This window comes from Hydra viridissima, unplaced genomic scaffold (assembly GCF_058129835.1).
Source record: "Hydra viridissima isolate aposymbiotic clone 2 unplaced genomic scaffold, HvirCarnegie_v1 scaffold_10, whole genome shotgun sequence".
NCBI classification, from domain to species: Eukaryota; Metazoa; Cnidaria; class Hydrozoa; order Anthoathecata; family Hydridae; genus Hydra; species Hydra viridissima.
The window spans coordinates 16,206,609-16,231,112 of NW_028324309.1; the positions used below are offsets into that span (position 1 = coordinate 16,206,609).

The 24,504-nt window shown below is 29.2% G+C and overlaps 4 protein-coding genes across 7 annotated transcripts; 1 reads left to right on the forward strand and 3 right to left on the reverse strand.

Annotated features, from left to right (window-relative positions):
- Positions 1-2,928: 2,928 nt before the first annotated feature.
- LOC145181440 (rab5 GDP/GTP exchange factor-like) lies at positions 2,929-11,809 on the reverse strand. Of its 3 annotated transcripts, XR_016456109.1 has the most exons (16): positions 11,601-11,769; positions 11,358-11,482; positions 11,108-11,195; positions 10,640-10,713; positions 9,997-10,096; positions 9,528-9,603; positions 9,020-9,132; positions 8,688-8,842; positions 8,336-8,413; positions 8,142-8,253; positions 5,593-5,646; positions 5,427-5,496; positions 5,253-5,326; positions 5,043-5,130; positions 3,681-3,791; positions 2,929-3,439 (listed from the first exon to the last, which is right to left on the reverse strand). XR_016456109.1 is itself a non-coding variant. In XM_090099414.1 (15 exons), the coding sequence occupies exons 1-15, from the start codon at positions 11,678-11,680 to the stop codon at positions 3,080-3,082; spliced, it is 1,704 nt and encodes a 567-aa protein (XP_089955540.1). In that variant the 5' UTR covers positions 11,681-11,809; the 3' UTR covers positions 2,929-3,079. The 3 variants fall into 3 exon arrangements, 1 of the variants encoding a protein (XP_089955540.1); XR_016456108.1 differs by lacking the exon at positions 5,593-5,646 and having other exon boundaries at positions 5,410-5,496; XM_090099414.1 differs by lacking the exon at positions 5,593-5,646 and having other exon boundaries at positions 11,601-11,809.
- A 326-nt stretch (positions 11,810-12,135) lies between these two features.
- On the reverse strand, positions 12,136-12,937 carry LOC145181929 (COMM domain-containing protein 9-like). Its single transcript, XM_080057127.2, has 3 exons — positions 12,786-12,937; positions 12,592-12,695; positions 12,136-12,447 (listed from the first exon to the last, which is right to left on the reverse strand). The coding sequence occupies exons 1-3, from the start codon at positions 12,811-12,813 to the stop codon at positions 12,313-12,315; spliced, it is 267 nt and encodes an 88-aa protein (XP_079913253.2). The 5' UTR covers positions 12,814-12,937; the 3' UTR covers positions 12,136-12,312.
- Positions 12,938-13,120: 183 nt separating this feature from the next.
- Positions 13,121-15,588, reverse strand: LOC145181968 (palmitoyltransferase ZDHHC16-like). Of its 2 annotated transcripts, none has more exons than XM_090099415.1 (2): positions 15,467-15,588; positions 13,121-14,757 (listed from the first exon to the last, which is right to left on the reverse strand). In XM_090099415.1, exon 2 carries the CDS (start codon positions 14,747-14,749, stop codon positions 13,583-13,585), a length of 1,167 nt encoding a protein of 388 aa, XP_089955541.1. In that variant the 5' UTR covers positions 14,750-14,757; positions 15,467-15,588; the 3' UTR covers positions 13,121-13,582. The 2 variants fall into 2 exon arrangements, with proteins under 2 accessions (XP_089955541.1, XP_089955542.1); XM_090099416.1 differs by lacking the exon at positions 15,467-15,588 and adding an exon at positions 14,986-15,035.
- Positions 15,589-21,278: 5,690 nt separating this feature from the next.
- LOC145181930 (ras-related protein Rap-2a-like) lies at positions 21,279-22,573 on the forward strand. Its single transcript, XM_090101299.1, has 3 exons — positions 21,279-21,524; positions 21,744-21,874; positions 22,082-22,573. Exons 1-3 carry the CDS (start codon positions 21,434-21,436, stop codon positions 22,502-22,504), a joined length of 645 nt encoding a protein of 214 aa, XP_089957425.1. The 5' UTR covers positions 21,279-21,433; the 3' UTR covers positions 22,505-22,573.
- Positions 22,574-24,504: the final 1,931 nt, after the last annotated feature.

A 24,504-nucleotide genomic window follows, 5' to 3' on the forward strand; every position in this document is an offset into this window, starting at 1 on the left:
CAAAATTCTCTAATTCAAATTTTAAAATTGAAAAACATATAGCCATTTTTATAAATATACAATGGTTGTCATAGAAATAGCACACCCAATAAAAAGTTTTCTTCTAATTGCATTTTACAGTGGAGTTTTACGTAAATAATTTTAATTGCAGTTCTTATGAAAACATACAAGTTGGAGTTTGCGTTATTGTTTGGACGTAAATACGAAAATGTCACAATAAAAACTTTTTGTTACGTATTTCGTTGTTTGGACGTGGTCGATGGAAATGTGCTAGTATAGAATTCCGTTTATTATAAAAATTTGGAGTTTTTAAGTAAAATTTTTAAGTGAGAACATTGCAAATGTAAGGCATTGCAAATACTATTTGTAATGCATATTTATTCTTCTTGAAGTAACTAAACAAACCTCGCTCTGTGGAATAATGTAAATAATGTATTATTTGAATGTATTTAACATTTCTCAAACTTCGCGTGAATCAGAGTGTTCTAGAAAAAAAATTTGTTTAAAACTGTCGTAAACATTGAAAAAAAAAATATTACTGGTTGATAAAATTCGAACGCCACCGCCAAGAGAAACTTCAATACGGTCGTCAAATTATAATGATGTCTAAAAAAGATCTTTTTTTTTTAGCTTCTAATGAAATAAAAACCAAACTTTAAGATCAGTATCATCTAGTTGTGTCAGCCCCAATCATTCGCTTTCGTTTACGGGAAGCTGGCCTTCGAGACTGTATAACAAAGTAGAAACACCTTGTTTTGAAACGAAATTGGCTGTAGCGATTCAGGTTTACAAAAATGTTTTTAAGTAAAAATCTTCTCTTTTGAAAAAACGTTTTATAGAGTGATGAATCCGAGTTTAATCGCTTCTAATCTGATAGGAAAGTATATGTTAGGCATTTAAATAAACAAGAAAACAACCTATTTATACTAAAGACGGTGAAGCACGGTGGGAGTAATACTAAGGTTGGGGAGCTTTATCCTGTCATGGTATCGGTCCGTTGGTCAAAATTAATGGAAATTTAGATCAATGCACATACATTTGGGCCATTTGTGGGGTGGCTTTACGAGGTAAACAAACCACTAATTTTAAAGAATTTTGGGGGGAAATTCGAACGATGTCAAGAGCTTGTTAACATTATGCCATAAAGATGTGCTGAAATTAAAAATGATTTTCTTTCTTATGGTTTAAAGCTAATAAATGGAAATCAATTAATACTATTTCTTTTTTTTTTTAATTTCCCCAGTAAAAAGAAAGAATTTATATAAACTCGAAAAATGTTTTGTGTGTTTCTTTGTCATCACCACTGTGTAAAAAATAAAAGTAAATTTACACTTCAAAAAGTAGAATATTTTTTATATCAAACGTAAAATATGGTCAATTTATGTGAAATTTAAAATTTTCTGGAATTTGTAAAAATAGCTGGTTTCGAGTGCTCTCTCGAGTAAGTAAATTATCTTTTTTAGTGAAGGGATTGGACTCTACACTATAAACAATATAAATAGAACTTTATTTTCATAAAACTGTTCCTCTAAATTTATGTCTTGTTGAGTTGCAATAGGTCTCAAGGTGAGAAAGTCTATCCAGAAAATTTCAGGATGTTACTTTATTATTTTATTATTATCAGGTTTAATGCAATTTCTTTATCAAAAGTGGCATTCGACCAACTGATACAGTTTACAAACCAAAGTTATGATGTATCTATGATGGTTGGTCGCATATCACTCTTTATACTTGATGATAAAGTGTCAACACTTTTGTCGCCATTTTCTGATTTTTACAAAGTTTAGAGTATTCGTGTATAAACATGAATCTGAAGCTTTAGATACGAAGTGAAAATACTTATATATAGGCCAGAGACGGTTGTTAGGATCAGAGAAGCTAAGATTCTTTCATGCCAATTCTAACGTGAGGTAGAAAATTCTAAGATTCACGCCAATTCTAACGAGATGTAGAAAATTAAAGAAAAAAGAAACTAAAGAGAAAAGAACTCCATGCAGATAATAAAAGGAATCCAAAAGTTTAGTTGTTGATGTTTTAGGAGCCACAAAATCTTTGCAGATATTCTAAATTTGGATTGGAATTTGATGAAGTGATTTATGTTATTCTCTGTGTGTTATTATTGACGCGGACAAAGTGAAGCAATCCTGTAGAAAAACGTTTCCGAAATATGTTCTTCTGTATGAATGATATCTTTTGCCAATTGGAAATGCCGCTGATTTAAAATGGTTTTTCACTCGCATTCAGTTGTCAGCAACAAACCTGTTCCAATCGGACTACTATCTGAGGAAGTACAGACAGGCAGGAACAATGATGTGAAAACTATTGTGAACATTTCACCAGAATGGTTTAGAGGAAGCTGACTTATGAATAAGGGATATTTAGCAGCTCCCACCTACATATTTTTTGGTAATTATAAGACACGAGGTACATGTCTTTTAGTAATTGTAAGACGTTGGATAAACACCACCTAGATGTGGTTGATTAGGTCCAGCATGGTGTTGTTGGTCATTCTAAGTATATTAAGCATGAAGAAATGAGGATTCACAATTCATAGCAAATTTCAAGTGAGTCGTTCCATGAAAGGTTTAAAACTGACTCTGCTTTACCTTCATTTGAATTTATACATTAGAATCAAATTTACATGTAAATTTGTTTATGGGCTTTGATTGAATTCAGGATAACTTATTAAAAAGCTGTGAAAAATGTTATGATCCTGTGTTTACAATGGGGAAAACTTCACTTTATGTTTTATCATTTCAACTACATCCTGGACAACCTCTCTAAGAAGTAAACATTTTTTTGACTTGAGATAAAACTGTGGAAAAAACTATGGACTAAATTAAAATAAAAACAGCAACGTACTGTTACCATGCAGTTACTTTTCTAAGCTTTTTCTTTTTTATCACCAGGCAAGAAATACACAAAATGGAATAGAATAAGTCGTATTCAAATTATTACTGACACGATAAAAAATTATAATAACAAGAAATTCTTTTGTTTCAACTCTAAAACAAAATGCTTGTTTAATAAATTAATTGCAGAAAAAAATTATTTTAAAGCGCGCTGTTTAATTTTTTTTTTAAATATCGAGCAGCAAGTTGGTTTTTGTGTTGACTTCGCTTTCAAATGGAACATTAAAGTGTGTAGAAAAATCTATCGACTCAGCGTTATTGTCCGAAACAACATTAACTTGTGTTGAAATGTCTTTTGATTTAGTGTTGTCGAAAGGATCAACGTTTAGGTGCATCGATAGCTCTATCGCGTTGTCGAGAGAAACAGTATCGTTCGCAGAAACACCTATCAAAGACGAGTTGTCAAGTGGCAGGTCATTTCCGTGTTTTATCGTCGTTGTTTCATTTGCATTCGCTTGTCTGAACTTTTCTAGATACGTTTCCATGCGCTTAAGATCATAGGGCCTGTTTTTCAGGATCGCTTGAATCTAAATACGTTAAATAACGCAACGAATTGTAAAAGTACTACAACAGTAAATATAAACTCGTAACGAGTAGAATTTCTTTGAAATAGAGCTTACATTATTACCTTAACTGTAAAAAAAATGCATTTTGAATCAGCTTTTATTAGTTAACTTTGAAATCTAAGTATCACAAAAACATGAAAAATAACTGTCGTGTCGTGTTAACTGTCGTGTCGTGTTAACTGTCGTGTTAACAGCATTTTACCTGTGACTTAAAATCTGATTTAAATTCATTCATCTCCTTGCGAAAAGCCCGACAAGTTTCTAGCGTTTTTGCTTGGCATTCACGCAGTGCTGCTATTTCTTCTAAATTTGCCTAAAATTCCAATAAATTTTTTAAATATATAAACCATGTAATAAGAAACTACAAAAGATGGAAGTGGAATAACTGAGGTGAATAACTTTAGTGGTGGCTCCATTATCCCATATATACATAATTTTACTGAATGTCGACTACTCCATGATCTCTTAATTGGGCTTGCGACTCACTCATGAAAGTAACGTTTCATGAATGTGTGAGTTGACTCTTGACTTCAAATTTGGTGGCAGCCTTTATATAATTTCATTCGGGTGTAAATTGGATGAAATTTACAATGCAGATGAATTTGAGTTGTTTTTTTGTGCGCAGCCTAATTGAGGCTTGCATAGGAAGAAAATACAGTAAAATTTGTTTTACTGGAATGGCGACAGACAAATGCAGCGGGTGATAAGATTCCTCTCGCTGCTTTGAAGGAGTTAAACAATTACCTTGCAGATAGAAAAATAGAAAATAAAACTGGATGGATAGAGTAGTGTTCGAAGAGTGGATAAGGGGAATGGATACAAAGTTCACAAAAGAGAAGAAAAAAGTAGTGCTTATCACAGATTACTGTCCAGCACATCCTACGCATAGTGATCAATATTTAGAGTTTAGGATCCGACGATTGATAATCTAAAATCCAAAGAGCTTTTTTTTTAACCACCGAATACCACATGTAAATGGTATGAAGTATAATAAAAAAGAAGGAAGAAACTGCAATGTGGTCAATCGGAAACGATCAGAACGTCAGCAAATTACCTCTATTATCAAAGAAAGAAGAATTGCTACCAATAATAAAAGAAATAGACTACTAACTGCCCCAGAAATTATAAATAGTAGGAATAGTTCCCGAGAACATCCCATATCTGTGACAACAGTGAAGAGATGATTGATGGAAGCAGGGCTTTATGGTTGAGTAGCCGCAAGGAAACCGCTTCTTCGACTCCAAAATAAGAAAAGAAGACTACAGTGGACAAAACAACATGAACAAATGACTGATGACTGGAAACGTGTTCTTTGGACCGACGAGTCAAAGTTTCACATATTTGGTTCGAAGAGAAGAGTATAAATTTGAAGAAGTATTGGTGAACGGATGATGAAACTGTGTCAACTGTAAAACGTGATGGAAGTAGTGTGATGGTGTGGAGTTATTTTGGTGGTAATACTGGTATTCTTAAAATAGACAGAATGATGACTAAAGAAGTGCATTTGAGAACTTAAAAAATCGATAAAAGAGATTACTTTGAACTAAGAACAAAAATTCTCCACCTGCATTTGTTGCAGACCTTCACACGTGACTGCATATTTCTTTTGAATTATTTTCGGTCGAAGTATAGGCTTTTCACCTTTCATATAACTGGAATAATAAAAAATATCTTTAAGAGTTTTCTTCAGAAACTAATTTTCATGTGATTTTACATTCTTTTTTTTTTTTTTTAACATTTTCCTTTCCCAACCTGGAAAAAAATAGCTGCATACCTGTTAAACTCATCTTCAGAAATATTTAAAGATTGCGCATCTAAATTGTCTGTGATAAAAGAAACAGCGCAACACTAAAAAACAATTCAACCATTTTTTTCAACTCAACTCATGTTAAGAGTAGAAAAAAAAAAAAAGAACAAATCTTTAAAATTACCAAAGACTTTTTTTTACCAAGTTTGTAAAATAGTATCCGCCCTCACCGGCCATTAATTTACTAGGATTACAAAAACGAGTAATGTATCTGAATATAAAAACACAGATATCAAATCGGGACTAAAAGACAGCAATAAATATATAATAGGGCATCCCGTACTTTTCAAAAATCATCATTTTTTACCATAACAACTTGGCCCCAAGTATTTTTTTGCTTGAAGGTATATAAATGTAGGATCTATTTAAAAAAAAAGCGGATATTATAAAAACCTTTATTTACAAAAAAAAAAAAAAAAAAAAAAAAAAAAACAAGAAAAAAGCAAACAAACACAGCTACGTCTAATTTAATTGGTAATATATGAAAGTTTTTCAAATAAATATTTTATAGCATTATCGTGTTTAACAATATAATGCTATTTTAGTAATATTATTATTGATGTTCTTATAATATAAAATTATCAATAATATTATATTAAAATTAATAATTAATGATGATAATATTTTTAGAAAAAGGAAATAAAGAATTATCATTATGGAAGAAAGGAAGAGACTTTAAACCACCTGAGCTACCAACTCTTGGTGCTGTTCTTTGTAAAGCTATACTGATTAAAGAGTTATTAGAAAAAGAAAATCTATCCGCCGGATGATTTGGTTAAGGAGATTGGAAGCTGTTAAACAAAAGCAAAAAGCAAACTCAGACTTTTCATCTCCACTAATTTTTACGATAATTCCATTGACAGAAAGATCAAAAATGTGTATTATGATGTATACCAAAAAACTATAAGTTGACAACATAATAAAGTCTGTTGCAACTCTTTGATGTAACTAACTGCAAATGTTCTATTCTTATCTCTAGTGAATCAAATTGTCAGGGATGTGAAAGAAAAGTTCGCATCAATTGTACATGTGAAAAATTAGCGAGGATTCCGTTGATATAATTAGAATTTATGTAAGCGCAGAGAACAAAAGAGAAGAAGAAAACTCAAGTTATGATAAGAACTAAAGATTATAAAGAGATTACATGGAAATGAAAGGAAATAGAGCGAAGTAGTAAGAAAGAACATGATGCAAAGGAGATCAAAGAAAAGGAGGTGTTAAATTGTGCCATTTTAAAAGAAGTTTTTGGAAACATGTAGCAATTAAAAGAAGTTTTTAGAAAAATGTAATATTGAAGAAGGATATTCTAATAGTGACTTAAAATGTTCTAATTACACAGAAAATACTGATGTCCTAGATAAAAGTAAAGATTTTAAAGAAGAGCAAAAATATATAAACATTCAAAATACAGCTTTTGCTGCATTCAGATATGAAGTTTCAAACTTCATATCTAATTGTAACAAAAGTTGTATTTTGAATGTTTATATATTTTGTTCACTTCACACAAATGAACTTTGCCTTCAAGATTTGATACAAGAGCTTGATGATAAGACAACCTCAAAGGCAGTGTTTTCTGGACCCCTAGGGAAGTTGCTTTCCAAGGTGACTGAAATGGAAAGAAATTACAATTTCAAGCCAATATCTTCAGATCTGAAACATGTGTATAAAATATGCTGACAGTAATTTCAGGAACTCTTACTGAAAGATTGGCAAAAACCAGGCACTATAGTCAATTCAAGGTGGCTCAACAGAGATTTTTCTTTACTTTTATTGTGGGTTTGCAAACATTAACTAGAGGGAGATGAGTTTAAAAAATTAGAGCTAATTGTTAAGCTTCTTGTATCAGTTTACTTCTCTATGTGGTTCCAAATCAAAGTGAAACATAGTTGGATAGAGGATCCATGGCACATCTTGAACTAACTCACCCTTTTCAAAATTTAAAATATAAAAGCACAGATAATTATTGAAAAATGTGTGAGATCTTCAGTATGGTTTTCTCATTCTGAAATGTTGTTTCAAACTTAACTTTGCAGCCAAAACAAGATTGAAAGGGACTTTGCTGTTAATAAAATTTTTGAAATTTGAAAAAATCAAAAAATGGAAAGCCTAGCTTCCAGAGTATACAAGATTCATAATTGAAACTTCCAAGCAACTACATTTACTTACCGTATAACAATGAAAGAAGCCTATGAACCCAACTTAACCTGTCATATGAGCATTAATGATCTAGAATAGTTCCTGGAGTGTCCTGGTAGTACTTCCCTGTTCACACACCAAGAGTTGAGAGGGCAGATAAAGTTAGTTTTTCTTATGCTTAATAATACATTTTCATTAATAAAAATTTTAAAAATAGTTTTTAAAACAACTAGTTTTTTTTTAGGTAACTGCAGCTTCTGAAACAGACTTTTGAGAGAAGAGTTGGGTTTATTACACACCAATCCAAATTTTTCAGAAAAGTCTATTTTTATTGACATCCAATCTGATTAGAAAAAAATTGTTTTTTATACCATCAGTATGGGTTACTCATACACATTCTAAATTTTGCTCCTCCCTCCCAATATGAGTTATTATTTGCAAAAGTCAAGGTCTATTTTTGCAAATGGTGCTTTTATTTTGATAAATTTATATGCCCACCCTTAATGTGTGTACCTAAAGGCAAAAAAATCGTTAATGAAAGTTGAAAAGTTGAAAGTTGAAAAAAGTTGAAAATTGAAAAGTTCGGGATGTCCTAATATATAATTCTTCAACTTTTTACAAAAAAAAAAAATTAAAAATGAAAAAACCCAAAGGACCTGTTTTTCTGTTGCAAGTAAAAAAGTTCTATTGAATGTCTTAACCAAAAAATATTAAACTAACTGTATGTTAGAATGCAGCAAAGTAGGATTGGATTTTAGAACAACGTAAATAAGAGCTGGGAGAAAGTCATCAGCACTTGCGATCAGTTCTTTTTGTGTAATTTGAAGCATCTCTTGAAAATGAGTTAAGCAAATTTCAGTTGCCAGAATTTAAAAAATCATTCAAGGAAGTAGCAAAGGAATTTGAAAAGATACGTAATATTGCAGTGCTGCAGTTAACAATACATGCTAGTTTATCTTGAGGAGCTCGCTTTGTATTCATCTCTACCAAGTCTAAGGCAAAAAAATTTGATTTTGAAATAGGTAAAAAAGCTTCAAATGGATTTATTAAAATTTTTTCAGAAATGAATTTATTAAAACTTTTTCACACGATGAATTTATTTAAATTTTTTCAGACAATGAATACTTAAAAAAAAAAACTTGCAAACAATTTTTATAATTTATTTATGAAATGATTCAAAAAATTTATCTAAAATAAGTTTTAAAAATCTAGATAAAGAAATAAAACTTTAAAAGATTAACTGTTGATTGCTGAAAACAGAATTACCTTGAAGAGCCTTTTTAAGAAGTGTCTGTACCTCCGAATTGTTGAGATCAATATTGACTTCAAGTTGCTCATAGGTGATCCAATGCAAGCTGCGAATCTTTTTTTGTATTAAGAGATCCTTTTTTTCATCATCACTTGATGGTTGACTGAATGCACTAGATACCAACATTAGAAAAATGTTTTTACAATTACTTTGCAATGAAAAATTTCTTCACAAAAAAATTAAAAGATTTTTAAAAAATGTTTTAGATTTGAATGGGTGTTTTCTATTAATTTTTTCTTCTTCTATCATTAAATTTTTAAAATATTATGAAAAAATAAAATGTTCTCACACTTTATAAATGTGGGTCATGATATATTTCTCAATTCCATCCATCATACACTCAAGCTTTTCTGCAGGCAAATCACGAAATGAGGGATGTGACTGGATAAGATTTCCCATTTTCTGAAATAAAGTTTAAAAAGATTACCACTTGCAAAAACATCTAAACAAAAACCATTACAAAATACTTTTGAGAAAGAATTCAATTTCCGATGATACAGGCTAGAATCTTGTGATTTTATACTTATATTATGTGTGTGTGTGTGCATGTGTGTGTGTGTACACACACACACACATGCACACACATACATGTTATATTTGTATAAACTTATGGTGGTTTTACAAACACAATCCAATATATTGAGAAATTATTTCTTCTGTTTTCACCTTAAATTATGTTCATGAATATTTTATGCTAAAGATCAGAAAATATGCTTGTATTTTAGAAATGTAGATAAGTAGGTGCTGGTAAGTTTTTATAGGATCATATGGCATATACAACATTTAAGATTGCATACCACATAGAATTCTTGGACAAATTCACTTTGTTGTTGTACTGGAAGATCATAGTTTTCCAAAATATTAATAATAAACCTTAAATAAAAAAATATTAAAAATATTTCTGAAAAATTCTCAAAATCAACTCTTGTATAAAACTTAACTCTCTTGTATAAAAGATTTAAAAAAAAAAAAGAAAAAGAAAAAGAATTTGATTAAAAGAATGATAGATTTTTAGAGTCATTTTTATGATATCATAGAGAAACATTAAATCTTTTGAAATCCCATTTGATTTAAAACTATTGCTAAAAAATAAATAAAAACTTAGATTTATTTTTTTCTGGTTTATAAAATCTAAAATTTCTACACTACATATAACTATTGCATAAAACTTCACATACAGAACTTCACAGATAATCTCAAATCATACTTTCCATATCTTTTGTTGAGAAATTCACTCATTTTAAAAAGACCTGCTAAATAACAAACCGATTGCATCTATCCTTGATTTCTTTAGAAGCAGGTTTCTTCAAAGCCTTCAGAAAGTCAACAAAATCACGAGATGTTGACAAAATTTCCTCTTTTGCAACTGAAATCAAAGTTAACTAACATCAATCAGCATTTGAGTATTTTTCAGCTTTTTAGGTGCAAACATTATTTAAATAATATTCTTAACTATTTCACTGTTTTTTTCACAAAGTGAAATATAGTAATAAATACAGTAACAAGTAATAGTAAATATAGTAATAATTTCACACAGTGAAATAAGTAACGCTGATAATAATGATATGAAGATCTTACTCTTGACAAAATTAAGTTTGAAGCTGTTAAAGATTTTTTTTGTCTCAAAAGTCAAAGTTGATTAAAATGGAAAAAAATATAACGGCAGTAAATATCTTGACATTACTTGTACATTTGTAAAAAAAGAGCATCAAGATTTAATGATATCTTGTTTAAGTATTTTTAGGATGACTATTTTGTGTGATCTTTTTATAGTTTCATGTGTTCTGCTGATCCTTTTATTAGGTTTTTGAACCATTTATAGACAAGTCTAGTCAAAAAACCTAGCATAAACATATATTAAATGATTATTAAATTATGTTAAATAATTTATTAAATTATTAACTCTTACCATCAAAGTTTATCTTTCTTCCAGAATCAGTGTTTGCATTTGGTCTCTTTGTAAAGAACTTTTTTACACTCTCTCTAATATTAAAAAAAAAAACGAAAAAAAACTTTTCAAAAATTTTTCAGTTGTTTCAAATTCTTTTTTTGATTTCAAAATAATTAAAACTTAATTTTAGTTTAATCAAATTTAAAAACTGCAGAATGATATCAATAAGCACCAAAATAAACTTTTGATTTGAATCTTGGAAAAACAAGAAAATTGAGCTTATTGCTAATTTATTCAAAAAAGTCAGCTACTATATATCTAAAAGCTAACCATAGTGCATCTAACAACTATGATATATTCAAAAGCTCACTATGTTGTATTCAACAATTATGAATTATCTGACAATTATGTATCCAACAGGGAAGTATAATTTTAATTACTAAAAAGATAATTTAAATAAAAATGAACTAAAAGTAAAATTTCTACCTTTTGGATTCTTGTTTTTGCTTTTTCTTCTCTTCAAACTTGTCAAATTTCAACTGTGTAGTAGATGTTGTTGGTGATGCAAAAACATCTGTGAAAATATAATACAAGAAAACAAAGGGAAAAACATTCTTCTAGTACAAAATTTTTCAATTGAACATGTTTTAAATGCTTCAAACTCAAAAAAACAAAAAAACAGTAGCAGCAACAATAAACAACAACAGCAGCAATAGCAAACAGCAACAGTACTAACCAAACTCAGGAATATGGGTCGACAACAGCTCTTCATAACTTGACTGAGGTCGGCTTTTTATTGACACTTCCTTGAAACATTTTGAACAATAACCTTCCCATGCTACATTTCCATAGAATCCACATCTATAATTTCATTTCAGCAACCATAAAGCAAAACTTTTTTTTTTAAAGTTTAAATGTTCAAATGAGTATGATTGAACTGTTTTAATTCAAAATCCCAAAAAAGTATGTAAATGCTTACCCAGTTTTACAGTAGAGCACAGCTCCAAGTCGTTTTGACGAAGAAGGAAATCTACCACGAATATCTTCATGCCATGCCATTTATAATTCTAAGTACCCTATACAACCTAATTAAAATTAGTTTATTGCAAAGATAAAAGCTGGAAACAGAGTATAGAAACATTTGAGCAATAATCTGACAACATTTTAAACATCTTTTTAAAAAAAAAAACATCATAATATAAAAATATATACAATAAAATATACAATAGATGATAATTACACTAATATAAAAGAAAAATATTCTTTTAATCTTGAAAAGAACATTCTAAAAAAAAAAAGTTTGTGTATAATTAGTAAAATAAAAATACTTTAATTCAAAAATAATTCTCTTTTTTCTTTTTATTTAAAAAAAAAAAAAAAAAAATAGCTTTAAAGTAAAATATAATGAACAAAAATTCAAAACAAGAATTCATTATCAAAACTCATCCAGAGGACTTGATTATGCACTTTTCTGCTTCTGAGAGATATCTAGGATGATCAAATGCAGTTACATATTGAGGAATTAAATTTTACTCTTATACTTTAAAAGATTATGTACACACCAACAACAAAACATTTATTTTGTATTTAAAAACCAACGTCGTATCTTTTTTTTATGATCAGGTGAGGTTTTTGCAAAAACAGTGATGACAAAATACTGTTGACAAATGAAGGTAACAGAATAAGATAGGCTATCTGGATACAACTGAGTTCAATTGATCTCTTATTTTTCCTAGTCCATCTAACATAGCATCCAGAGTTTCTTTGGACAGCTGAACATTCTTTACTTGCAATTTCTCTTCGTTGCTATTGCCATAATCAGCAACCTGAAACATTTGATCATAAGAGAAGTGAGTTTTTAAATGAACAAATATTGCCATAAATATTGCCATAAATATGGAACATAAAGTAGCACATGTAGCAAACCATAAATTCATTCATTATAAATTTATGCTAAATATTTAACTTACTTTTAATCGAAGCATGCATGTTGGTACTGACATTCTATTAATATTATTTGAAGCAGCAACAACATTGAAACGCCAGTCAAACTCTACAAGTCTTGGTAAAGAAACTAAACAAATTTTAAAATGTGCATTAATTACTTAATTAATAGGGTTCATTAAATTTTTTAAAAATTGCAGATATCACATAAAAACTTTACCTGGGTTAAAAAGATCTTCTTCAGACATTTTTTAAAAACTCCTTTGCCTTTGTAAACTTCTATAAATAGTTTATAAATTCCGTATCCTATAAATAATCCCAAACTAAATTTATAATAAGCTATTTTTAAATGTTAGTAAAAAATTTGCTTTATCATTTAATACTAAAAATTGTAGTTTGATTAACTGAAATACTGCTATTTATGTAAAAAAACAAAAACAAAAAAAACAAAAAAACAATGTAATTACTAAACTACTATTATGCACAATACGAGTGCAGGGGGCTGTATAAATGGATAAATTAAACATTGAAAACTTTCAAAAAGAAAAACATGCCTTAAAAATTTACTAATATCAATATTAAAAGAACTCTATCAACAGAGTGTTAAAAAAAAAAATCAAAAACAAAAACAAAAATATCAAAAAACAATGAATTGAAATATCATCTAAGAAATTCCCAAAACTTGAAAAAATATTCCATAGTAAAAACTTCATAACTTATTCTAAATCCAAAATTAAAATTTACTTCAATATATTTGAATGTATTAAAAAAGTTTAGCTAAAGATAAAAACAAGTAGCCATTAATACATATCAAGAAAACAGAATTAAAAACAATATTTAAAATTTTATAAAACATTTTTTTGTATTCAATGTTATTGCATGATATAAGTTCTTTTAAAACTAAATTTCATTTTTACAGAAAGAAAGGAAAAATATTTTCAAATGATAGAACTTGTAATTGCTTTTCTTTATAAAATTTATATCTTTGATTATTTTTATTATCTAAATTTGATTAATTCAGCAAGGGCAATACCTGCGAATAAACCATTTTTTTTGCTCTCTCTCATACCTTGCATAAGCAGCAGGGTCAGCATAATGTGTAGGCTTCTTGTTTGAAGGCCATTGCATACCATCACCAATTGGCAAGTGTGAAGATGGAAGCAAAATATATAGTAAACCTCTTTTTTTATTAAGCCCTAAAAATAGTTTCCAGTTTTTAAGCCATCCATAATGGTAAGGATTGTTATATCCCATTCCTTGAGTGGCAGCATGCTGTCGCTCAGAACTATTTATATGGACTTCAATGGAAGTTTCTCCACGACAAACTAATGTTACATGCCACATATTTAAAAGAGTCAAGGCTACAGTAACTGCACAACAAAGAAAAAATAAATAAATTACTGCCACATGTTCATATTCATGTACTTGGGTGAAGCCAGCTGGATGAGGACCATAATCCTTTTCTCTTTCTTTTAACTTATCGGCAAAAAAATTTGAAACATTTTGATTACCCAGCAACCCTTGGATTAAAGGACCCACTGAGTAAGAAAATGGTATTGAGTTTTTCAATAGATTTACTGGATGAAAAGCATGATAAATAAAAATTGAATAAGTTGATAAACTGACATATATTGTACCCAGCCACATGAAGATGCAAAAGGAAACAAAATACCGGTGGTTATAAAATCCAATGCAATTGTTCATCCAAGGACAATGATGGTCCATTTTTAAGAAGCACTTTGAACATATTGAACAGTGATGGGTTCGAGGTGGTTTAGCTTGGATACATTTTTTACAAATTACTGCTTGTTGAATTGTATCTATTGAAGCATCTGGCGGTGGTGAGCCTGGGTGAGTTGTAACTGCTTTATAATAATGAAACACAATGTTTATAAGTAGATAATGAGCTATTACACAGTGAAAAATCAACCAAATACTAGCATATGTACGAATAATTGGTAATAAAAACATATACCAAATACCAACTACTGATGAAGTGGCTAAAACTACAATTACAACAAATATTAATCCTAAATATGCTGTAAAATGATCAATAAACCAAAACAATGGCTCAAAAGCTGCATCAATATAATGGTTAGATGATCGAGAAGAGTTGTAACATAATGATTTTAGAGTAAACTTAAATATGTGCCATTGCTTTTGAAAACTTCTGCAGAGCTTCATTGTGCTTGCTAAAGTACAAAATTATAAACATAAAAAAAATATAAAACTAAAGTAAAAGAATTAAAAGTTTCGAATTCAAACACTTTACTTTAGGTAATAGTTAAGTTCACTCATGCTGTACATGATAAGAAGAATCTAAATCTTTCAAAATATCGTAAAAAGTAAGAAAAAAGTATATACTGAAATAAATTACTTTCCTTTAAAATGTTAGTTTTCAATAACATATCTCTACATACATTGTAGTACAACTTGGGTTCAACTCAATTTGTAACAGACCTAAGATACTACTTGTTAGAAGTATTTAATTGAAAATACTTGAAAAAAACTATAATAGAAAAATTTTTTGAGATTTATTGTGGTTTATTAACCACAAAAAAAAATTATTTAACTGGATGTATTTAATTATTAATTGATATGAGCTTAAAAATGCTGTTAATAGATGGTGACTAAATTAATATTTAAAAGATGTTATAGATGTTTTTAATCTTAATATTAAGTTATTTTTGATTGAGAGACCCTATTATACTGTAGCGTTTGCATCACTGTTAAATATCTTAAGTCTAACCTAGTGAAGATTAATTTTAAATTTCACATGTACCATACACGTACCTACAAGCTTTAAAAAGCGAAAGCATTATTTTTAAATGGTGACCACTTTTCATTGTATTTTTTCCAATTAAAAGTGGTCACCATTTAAAAAAAACTTAAAAAGTATACTTTATTCTAAAGTGGCATACTCAAGGCTTTTTTCATAACCCTCAAACAAAATTATTCACGTTGGGATGGTTTTCCGTATAAAGCAGTTTGTTGATATTTATATTATCTAGAGCCATCTTTTTTTCTGATTTAATCGATTACAATATTGTTTTATTGATGGCGTTGGGTGGTAGACGGGTGGTTGCGGGGGTTTTCAAGAACTTCCCCTAGTTGACTATCTTACAGAAAACTTATAAGTCTTGTAGGATGGCAATATTCTTACCCTAGTTGACTATCTTACAGAAAACTTATAAGTCTTGTAGGATGGCAATATTCTTATATTATCCTTTAGGATATCCTAAAGGATTCGTAAGATCGTAAGTAAAAACAGAAAAGTTGTTTTGTTAATGTTAATTCTGTAAAATATACTTTTTTTCACAAATGAAAAAAAAGCGCGTTTCTTAACTTCACTCAGATAATTAAAGGAGAAATTAAGAAACGCGCTTTTTTAACAATTTCGTTATAAAAATTTCATTTTCATTTGTTATAACAAGGTATATCCTGTTTAATCTATAAAAACGTTTACATTTTGTTTGGTACATGTACATGTTTAGTACATGTACTAAAAAAAAACAATATCTGCTATACTATTTATTTAGTTTTTAATGTGCAAAATTTATTTTACACAGAATGAAATTTTATTTCAATAAGAAAATATTAATTCCAACTTAAACTTAGCTATTACGAATCTAAAATTAAATAGCCTACAGCATCCTATGAGAATCCTATTTTGATCCTTCAAGATCTCTTAAAATATTCTTTTAGATCTTACCTTATCCTGTAAGAATTCCTTTAAATCCTACAAGATCCTTCAAAAGGATGCTTATAGGTCTTGCAGGGACTTGTGCAACTCAACCCATAAGATTCTTGTAGGATCTGTAAGATCAGTCAACTAGGGATATTATCCTTTAGGATATCCTAAAGGATTCGTAAGATCGTAAGTAAAAACAGAAAAGTTGTTTTGTTAATGTTAATTCTGTAAAATATACTTTTTTTCACAAATGAAAAAAAAGCGCGTTTCTTAACTTCACTCAGATAATTAAAGGAGAAATTAAGAAACGCGCTTTTTTAACAATTTCGTTATAAAAATTTCATTTTCATTTGTTATAACAAGGTATATCCTGTTTAATCTATAAAAACGTTTACATTTTGTTTGGTACATGTACATGTTTAGTACATGTACTAAAAAAAAACAATATCTGCTATACTATTTATTTAGTTTTTAATGTGCAAAATTTATTTTACACAGAATGAAATTTTATTTCAATAAGAAAATAATAATTCCAACTTAAACTTAGCTATTACGAATCTAAAATTAAATAGCCTACAGCATCCTATGAGAATCCTATTTTGATCCTTCAAGATCTCTTAAAATATTCTTTTAGATCTTACCTTATCCTGTAAGAATTCCTTTAAATCCTACAAGATCCTTCAAAAAGATGCTTATAGGTCTTGCAGGGACTTGTGCAACTCAACCCATAAGATTCTTGTAGGATCTGTAAGATCAGTCAACTAGGGTCATTTTACAAGGTCGCCCGTAGCCTAAATCACTTTACGATACTATAATAATTTAACCATTCTTACGTGATGGAATAACCACGAAAATAGAAGCATAAAACTCCATATGATACCCAGTCTTTTTTGCCTGAAAACTCAGATTTTAACAGAAGTTAAAAATTTGAATAATTTTTAAATCTTTTGTATTTAAGTTTGTGATTCCAGCATTTTATGTGAAAAATAATCTAATATCAACCCTTAAGATTTGAAAATTTTGTTTGGTTAAGTGAGAAAAAAAAACTTTAATATTTACTTTCAATGTGAAAATAAGGGCCTGGAAGTAATTCACCAAAAAATCTTCACCTTTAATTTTGATCAAATCTGGTATTGATGAAAATAAAAACATACCTATGCGAACTTTCTTGAATTTTACAAAAAAAACTAAATCAAAATCTATGCTAAAACTAATAAAAATTTTTGACTATTATTATAACTCAATTGAATCATTGAATGACTATTTTACAACTGTTTGTTTGATATTAAGTTATTTTGTAACTATTTATTTATTTATTTATTTATATGCTTATTTCGATTGTTTGATATTAAGTTAAAAATTTGTTTAAATATTTTTCTTAAAACTTATGTATTGCATTACTTCTTGAAATAATGATAGAGGAGACCGGGGCCAGTTGGTAGCAGGGATAAGTTGACGAATTGTGTTTATCTACAGAACTTTTATCAAGAAGTCTCAGAAATCTTAGGGAACCTTCCTAATTGACAATTTCATTTTGGGTCCTATGAAAAAAAAAAACTACTGTAAATATTTCAGTCATAATTTATTTACTATTATCAGTCAGATTTTTTTTTCAATAGTTGCCGTTTTTCAATATGTATTGGCTGTTTATTGAAAAAATTTTTTTTAATTTTTATTTGTAACAATATTAAAAAAGATTATTTTTTACAAAAAAAAAATTTTTGAATTTATTTTTTTATAAAAAAAAACCTTTTAAGGGATTTTGTTACCAGGAACAAAGGTGGGTGTTGTTTTAACTTCATATTCCAACTAATAATTGTTACCAGCTCATTAAAATTGTTAAATGATTTTCATAAATTTTTACTCACTAATACGTTAATAATTTTTTTTACAGTTTGCGTCAATTTATCCCGGGGTGAGTTAAAATTTTTTTTTTTTTGAGGCCCCGGAATGTGCCATAAGATTTTTTTAAAAAAATGAATACTACTAGTACAAGTTATCCAAATTCATACACTTCAAGACTACACTTTGATTTTTTCCAAAAAATGTGCCGTTAGGACTACTAATTGCTGTAAAATTTAACAGAAGTAAAATATGAAGTGAATTTGTAACTGAAATAAGAAGTAAAATGATTGAAATCATAAGAACTGAACTGAAATTAATTTCATCAGAACTGATTCAAAACAAGTAAAATTAAAATTAGGAATTAAATCAATGCTAAAAGAATTGAATAAAAATGGAAATAGAAATTATATTTAGATCTTAAATATGACTGGTTCAAAGTGCATGAAAACATTTCCAGTTCTGAATCTATTTATTTAGAAGCCATCTTTAAGGTCAACTTGCTGCAGAAGTAGTTACTGCGCAAGCGTTAATGATTTTCATGTACTGTTTTCCGATGGACTTTTGCTCTTTTGAAAAAACTTGATTTAAACATTGAAAACATATTAGATGCATAATTTTCTGTCTATGTTAACATAGTTGAAGTAGTACCATTTACACATTTGAATCCAAAAGTAACCGAAACTCAATTTTGGCAAAAGTATTGGCTTATGTGCCTTTTAAAAAAACGCTCTTCAATTGCAATTCGATTAAAACCGTAAAAACTTATTTCTGCAAAAGGTTTAAATAAAAAATGTATGCACGAAAGAAAAATCTGTCACACCGAAAACCTTGTAGTGATTAAACGCATAAAGAGTTTTATTTTATTAAACTTCAGAAAACTCGATTCATCTTAAAAAACTGATTTAAAAGTTGGTTACTATTCGTTATTGTTCGTTAAAAAACGAAAAAACGTCAGTGTTAGTTTTCCTGCTTGCATAGTACCTTGGTTTTTTCGGGAACTTTTAAGCGTAAATCTTATTTATGCATAACTAATTGGAAAGTTGTACGATTCGTTAATGACAAACTCTTGCATAAGAAATTGAATTCTAGAAAACTTTTCTTTTTTTTAGCGTACATAAAGGTTTGTGAATTCCTTTCCAGATTTATATGTAAACAAGTTTCAGAGACGGAAAAGTTGCAAAACCTTTTTATTTTTGGAAAGTCCAATTGAAAAAGTTTATTATTTTATAGCTTAGTGATCAAAAAAAACATTTACAGAAAATTTTTGGTTTCACAAACACTAACTGAAATTGTTTTATCTTAGAAATAATAAAAATAATAACAAACACAAATATTTTATTTATTACTCTCTCTTAATTTGAATTTAACTTTTTTGTGTTTTAATCCACATACATATATATTTTTAAAAATTTTAACATTTAAACGAAATTAACATTCGCTAACAAACCCAAATTACTTTAACTACAAGAACCGTATTAAGCATTAACGAAGTCATAAGTGGTTACGTATGAGTGCAAATCCACCGAAGTTATCTTCTCTTCGACTTTGAACTGATTACATCAGTGCGCAAAGCATCATAGTTTTATGATTTGGCGCAAGCAAGGAGCCAATAACATCACAATTCAAAAGTACTTGAGAAAGTTCTTTCAATACAGTAAGCAGTTTTCTTTGTAACTGATTAACTCTGTCGATTATTTGTTGCACTTGCATTTGCGTTTGGCCTCATCATAAGTAAAAGTTACTCATTATTTAATAAGCATGCTCAAAATCTTACATTGCTAAGTGAAGTGGTTTGAATACATTAGCATATTCGTCAATAAATTCGACGCTTATCTGCTTAAATGATTTTTGCGATCGCATTAGCTTTTATCTATCATTTGCAATCGCATATTCTTCTTGAAATCATTGATCGTAATATATGTACTATCCCAAACATGTGCACCGCAAAACATCTTGCTTGCAAAACTTCCAATATGATTGATTAAAACTTAGTTTTTTTCGAAATCATCATTTCATTTAAATTTTGATCACTTGTAGATCTCATTTGGTTCTTCTTCATCCTCTTTACCAAATGTAATACTTTTTTCAAACTGATCATCGCTGTAATCTTCTTCTCTTCTCTCAAACTGATCTTCTCTCAAACTGATCTCAAACTCTTCTCTCAAACTGATCTCTTCTCTTGCAATAAATGTGCTAAAAACATCAGTTGTTGTGCTTCAATCATTAAGGTATCCGCTTTTATTATGTTTTTTCCTTGATTATGACATGTAGCAAAAAGGTCATCAAGATTCTTCCCGATTCGATCAATAAGATCTCTCAATTCGCTTTCCAGAACTGATACGAACTTTCTATCATGTTGTGTAAGAATTGCAAGTGCGCGATCGGTCATACTTTCACTTTTGTGCAACGATTACTTGCAGAAAAAAAATTTCGTTCCTTTCGCAAAGCAGAATCAAACATCAAAGATGGAAAAATACTTTTTTACATTCAGCTTTTAAACGTATCAATTTGTTCAGCAGCCTTCAAAATATATTCTTTTGCAGCGCCACGATTCAAATTTTCAATGAAGTAAAGAGATTATGAATGAACTTCATTCGTCTCACTTATTCAGCTTTTAACTTGGTGTTCTTAAAAGGCCTTTTATATCTAAAATAAAATTGCGGATCAAAAGGTGTAGAAGTAAAATGGAAGGCTTCTCTTTATGCTATGGAATCCTACATTTAATTACGTTAAAACCTACATTTACATACAAACAATGTCTTTAAAACTTTTTCTGCATCAAATAAAAAACGCTTAGGCAACCAAACTATAAAAATAATTGGTTGCAAACCAAAAAAAACATTCATAACTTTCGTTGATTTTGAGCATAGTTCGAAATAACTATCAATCTACTCATTTCCTTAGCGCGTCCAAGGATTAAACAGTGAAGCCATTTCTAAATTGTCGAAATCGCAACGTGATCAGTACCGAGCAGTCTAATAAGAAGTTATTGATGTCTTACTTCTTCAATTAGAAAAAGGTTTAAGAAAAAAAAGTTTGACTGCTATCATACTTATTAAATTTGATATTATTTTTGTTGTTGCTATTGTTTCTATTATTGTTTCATTTTCAAAGTGGTTTAAATTAATGCATCATTAGCATTTTACTTGCTGCATTTTTAAAAAAGTTCCGCCATTTTAAATGACGCGTAGCTTTTGTTTTGTTGTATCCTGTTGGGATTGCAAGTGTTAATAATAATAGTGATTATAATCGAGTTCCATTATCAACAAGTTGAGAGATTGTTGTGGTTTATTTCAATTACAGCGGGAAATGCCATTTGAATCAAGAAAAAAATGAAGCAGAAAATTATTGACTTCATATCGCGAAAAAAAAGGAGTTCTTTACGAGTTGTTTTGCTCGGTTCACCAGGCGTTGGAAAAACAGGTATAATTTTCATTATTAATTCATAACTAATTGCTAGTTCAATAACAAACTTACAAATAGATACAGCTAGTTTGCGTAAATTTAAAAGTGGAAAATTTGGTTCAAAGTTTTATTTGAAATTTTGAGCTGATTTTTCACAATAAAAAAAGACAATTAGAATAAAAAAAATTTAGTTTTGTATTTTTTTAAATTATCATTCTTATTATCATTTTTTTCCAGCGCTTATTGTTCGCTGCTTATCCAATCAATTTTTTAACAACTATGTAAGAGGTAAGGAAGAAGCCTACAGGTATAAGGTAACAGTTGGAGCGAAAAAGATTCAGCTAGAAATCATGGATTCAAACGGAAAGGTATTTTAAACGCACAAAAGTATTAGAATAAAAATTTTAACACTACTCGTTCGATCACTGTTCTAAATAATATTTTTAACACATCGGGTTATTCGATCGTTATTCGAAATAATAATTTCGTACACACGTGAGTTCATTCGAATAACAATTTTAAAAAGCATTTTCGGTTGTAATGTAAAAAAAGTATGCTACTTTTTTTTTTTACAGAATGATGCGCTCATTTCGTACGCCGATTCCGTTATACTCGTTTATTCAGTCACTAATAAAGAAAGTTTTGAAAATGTTAAAAAACTTATCGAAAAAGTTCGCGAACTAAATGTAAACGATATACCGATAGCAGTTATCGCAAATAAAATTGATCAGTGCAAACGGCGTGAAGTAAGCGTAAAAGAAGGGGTAACCTTATCTATTGAATATGACGTTAACGTGTTTGAGAGATCAGCAGCCATTCCCACTCAAGATTTGAAAAGTGTTCTTATCGAAATATGCAAACAAACACGCTTTGAGAAACGGAAAATTAGTATGTCGTTTGCTTCGATAGATAAAAAATCCAATGAAAGTCAAAAGTTTAAGAGCTGTCGCTCCAAATCTTTCGATTTAAGAGACCAAATCAAACTCCTTTCCATATAGCTATTGTTATATTGTTATAATTTTGTGATCTGATGGACACACACAGATTATTTGGAAATATATTTTATATAGTCATTAATTCCATATTTTTTACTTTAAATTTACATAATAACTATAAACTTTTAAAAAGCTAAAATTTTTGTATGGTAAAAACTAATAAGATTATCCCCTAGGAAAAGAACGCTGGGCCCGCAGAAAAGAACGCTTAGTCCGCGGGTAACGACGCTGGGTCCGCGGGTAACGACTTTTAACTATCCTTTAATTTCAGAAAATCATGTTTGAAAATATTGCTTTAAAATCAAAAGACGTTATTAGCAAAATGTTCTTAAGATTGCTTTAGTAAAATAGAAAAATACAGACACCAACTTAAAAAAAATGCTGACACCAATGCTTAGATTCCGTAGAGAGTTTACTCAAAAAAGTGTCTAAATTAAAAATTTTAAAAACTTTTTTACTATATTTACTATATTTTTATTGACTGTATTATCAATAATTTAGAAAACTGCCTGTATTGTTATCTATATAATTTATTTAACTCACTTCCCGATCGCTTTCACTATAATTTGCAACGATTTTATCTTAATCTTAAATTACTCTCTTCCTTTAAGCAAGAGTTAAAATTCACCTCACGCTATTGACCAAATATTCACCTCATGTAATTCGCCTCAGGTAATTCAACTCACGTAATTCGCCTCACGCAATTAACCTCACGTACTTCGCCTCAAATAATTCGCATCACGTAGTAGACCAAACATTTTGATGGTTTTCTATCAGCAATGTTCTTATTTTTATACTAACAATTCCTTTGCAAAAATTTTATCTGCAGAACTCGTTCATTTCATAAAATTCATTAAATCCGTAAAAAAAAACTGGAGAAAGGCCGTTAAATAATATACATCAGAGTTTTTTTTACTATTTCCTTGAAATTGTAAATTCTAAAAAACCAAAAAAGGAGTAATAGTTGTTGTTAGTAATTTCATAGAGGACTAAAAAAGGAAGGACCAAGGGTACAGGCTTAACTTCCTTAAGGAAGGGAGGGATAGGGATGCACAACTCAATTACGAATTCAAATATATGCATAAGTGTAACGTATAATTACTAAAATTTTATGTAGATCCTGGACGACATGTTTTTTACAAAATTCTATAAATATTTTGGGATTCTATAATCGTGTAGAATTTAGCTAAGATTCTTATAGGGTTAGTAGATAACTTTAAAACATTATAGAACTTTTTTTCCTGGGACTCAAAAGGATTCCCTGATCTTTTTTGCCGGAAATAAAAAAAAAAGATTTGGAGTATTTCCTCTTTATTATAATAAAATCTCTTTTAAGATGAAGTTGCTTCTTCTGACTTTTAACTCGAGGAACTTTAACACTTTAGCTTTCACGTTGGCGCGTTTTGTCGGGTTGTTTAGCCCGCGTATATTGCACGTTTAACACTTTCTTGGAAAGATTACGAAGATAAATTCTCTTTAGAAACGTTTTTATCTTAAGTTTTTTGCTGATAAAAATTTTTTACTCACCAGCTCATTACAGGCCATTTTTTTCAAAAAAAAAACCAAAACTCGTCGATCGGGCAACCATCATGAATGTTTGGTAGGTTATCACCTACCAAACATTCAGGTTTTGACAAAATGAGTGTTTCTCACCGAATTTCAAAGCCACGCTATTTGCTTAATGTGATGTCGCAAGTTCGAACCAGAAAGTATATCAGATTAATGTTTAGCAATTGAAGAGCAGTTTTCCAAAACTGGTTAAGTCAAAAAATGAAAAAAATGAGATAACTCATTTTTTTGGAAATTATAATTAATTAATTGTATAATTTTTTTAAATATATAATTTTTAATTTGAATGTTTTCAACTTATAAAAATTTACATGTGAGTTTTAGTTTTTTCATAAACAAAAAAACCTAAATACCTCAAAACTACAAAAATGGACTTAACAAATTTTGGGAAACTGCTCTTCAATTACAAAAATGACTTTTTTCTCTTGATAAAA

Coding starts and splice junctions, on each gene's coding strand:
- LOC145181440 (XM_090099414.1), bottom strand. CDS start 11,680: ATGGCATGGCATGAAGATATTCGTGGTAGATTTCCTTCTTCGTCAAAA. Junction 5,131..5,252: donor TCTGAAGATGAGTTTAACAG/GTATGCAGCTAT, acceptor TTATTATTCCAG/TTATATGAAAGGTGAAAAGC. Junction 3,440..3,680: donor AATCAGATTTTAAGTCACAG/GTAAAATGCTGT, acceptor TAACGTATTTAG/ATTCAAGCGATCCTGAAAAA.
- LOC145181929 (XM_080057127.2), bottom strand. CDS start 12,813: ATGTCTGAAGAAGATCTTTTTAACCCAG. Junction 12,696..12,785: donor AGAAGATCTTTTTAACCCAG/GTAAAGTTTTTA, acceptor AAATTTGTTTAG/TTTCTTTACCAAGACTTGTA. Junction 12,448..12,591: donor CATGCATGCTTCGATTAAAA/GTAAGTTAAATA, acceptor CAAATGTTTCAG/GTTGCTGATTATGGCAATAG.
- LOC145181968 (XM_090099415.1), bottom strand. CDS start 14,749: ATGAAGCTCTGCAGAAGTTTTCAAAAGCAATGGCACATATTTAAGTTT.
- LOC145181930 (XM_090101299.1), top strand. CDS start 21,434: ATGAAGCAGAAAATTATTGACTTCATATCGCGAAAAAAAAGGAGTTCT. Junction 21,525..21,743: donor ACCAGGCGTTGGAAAAACAG/GTATAATTTTCA, acceptor ATTTTTTTCCAG/CGCTTATTGTTCGCTGCTTA. Junction 21,875..22,081: donor TCATGGATTCAAACGGAAAG/GTATTTTAAACG, acceptor TTTTTTTTACAG/AATGATGCGCTCATTTCGTA.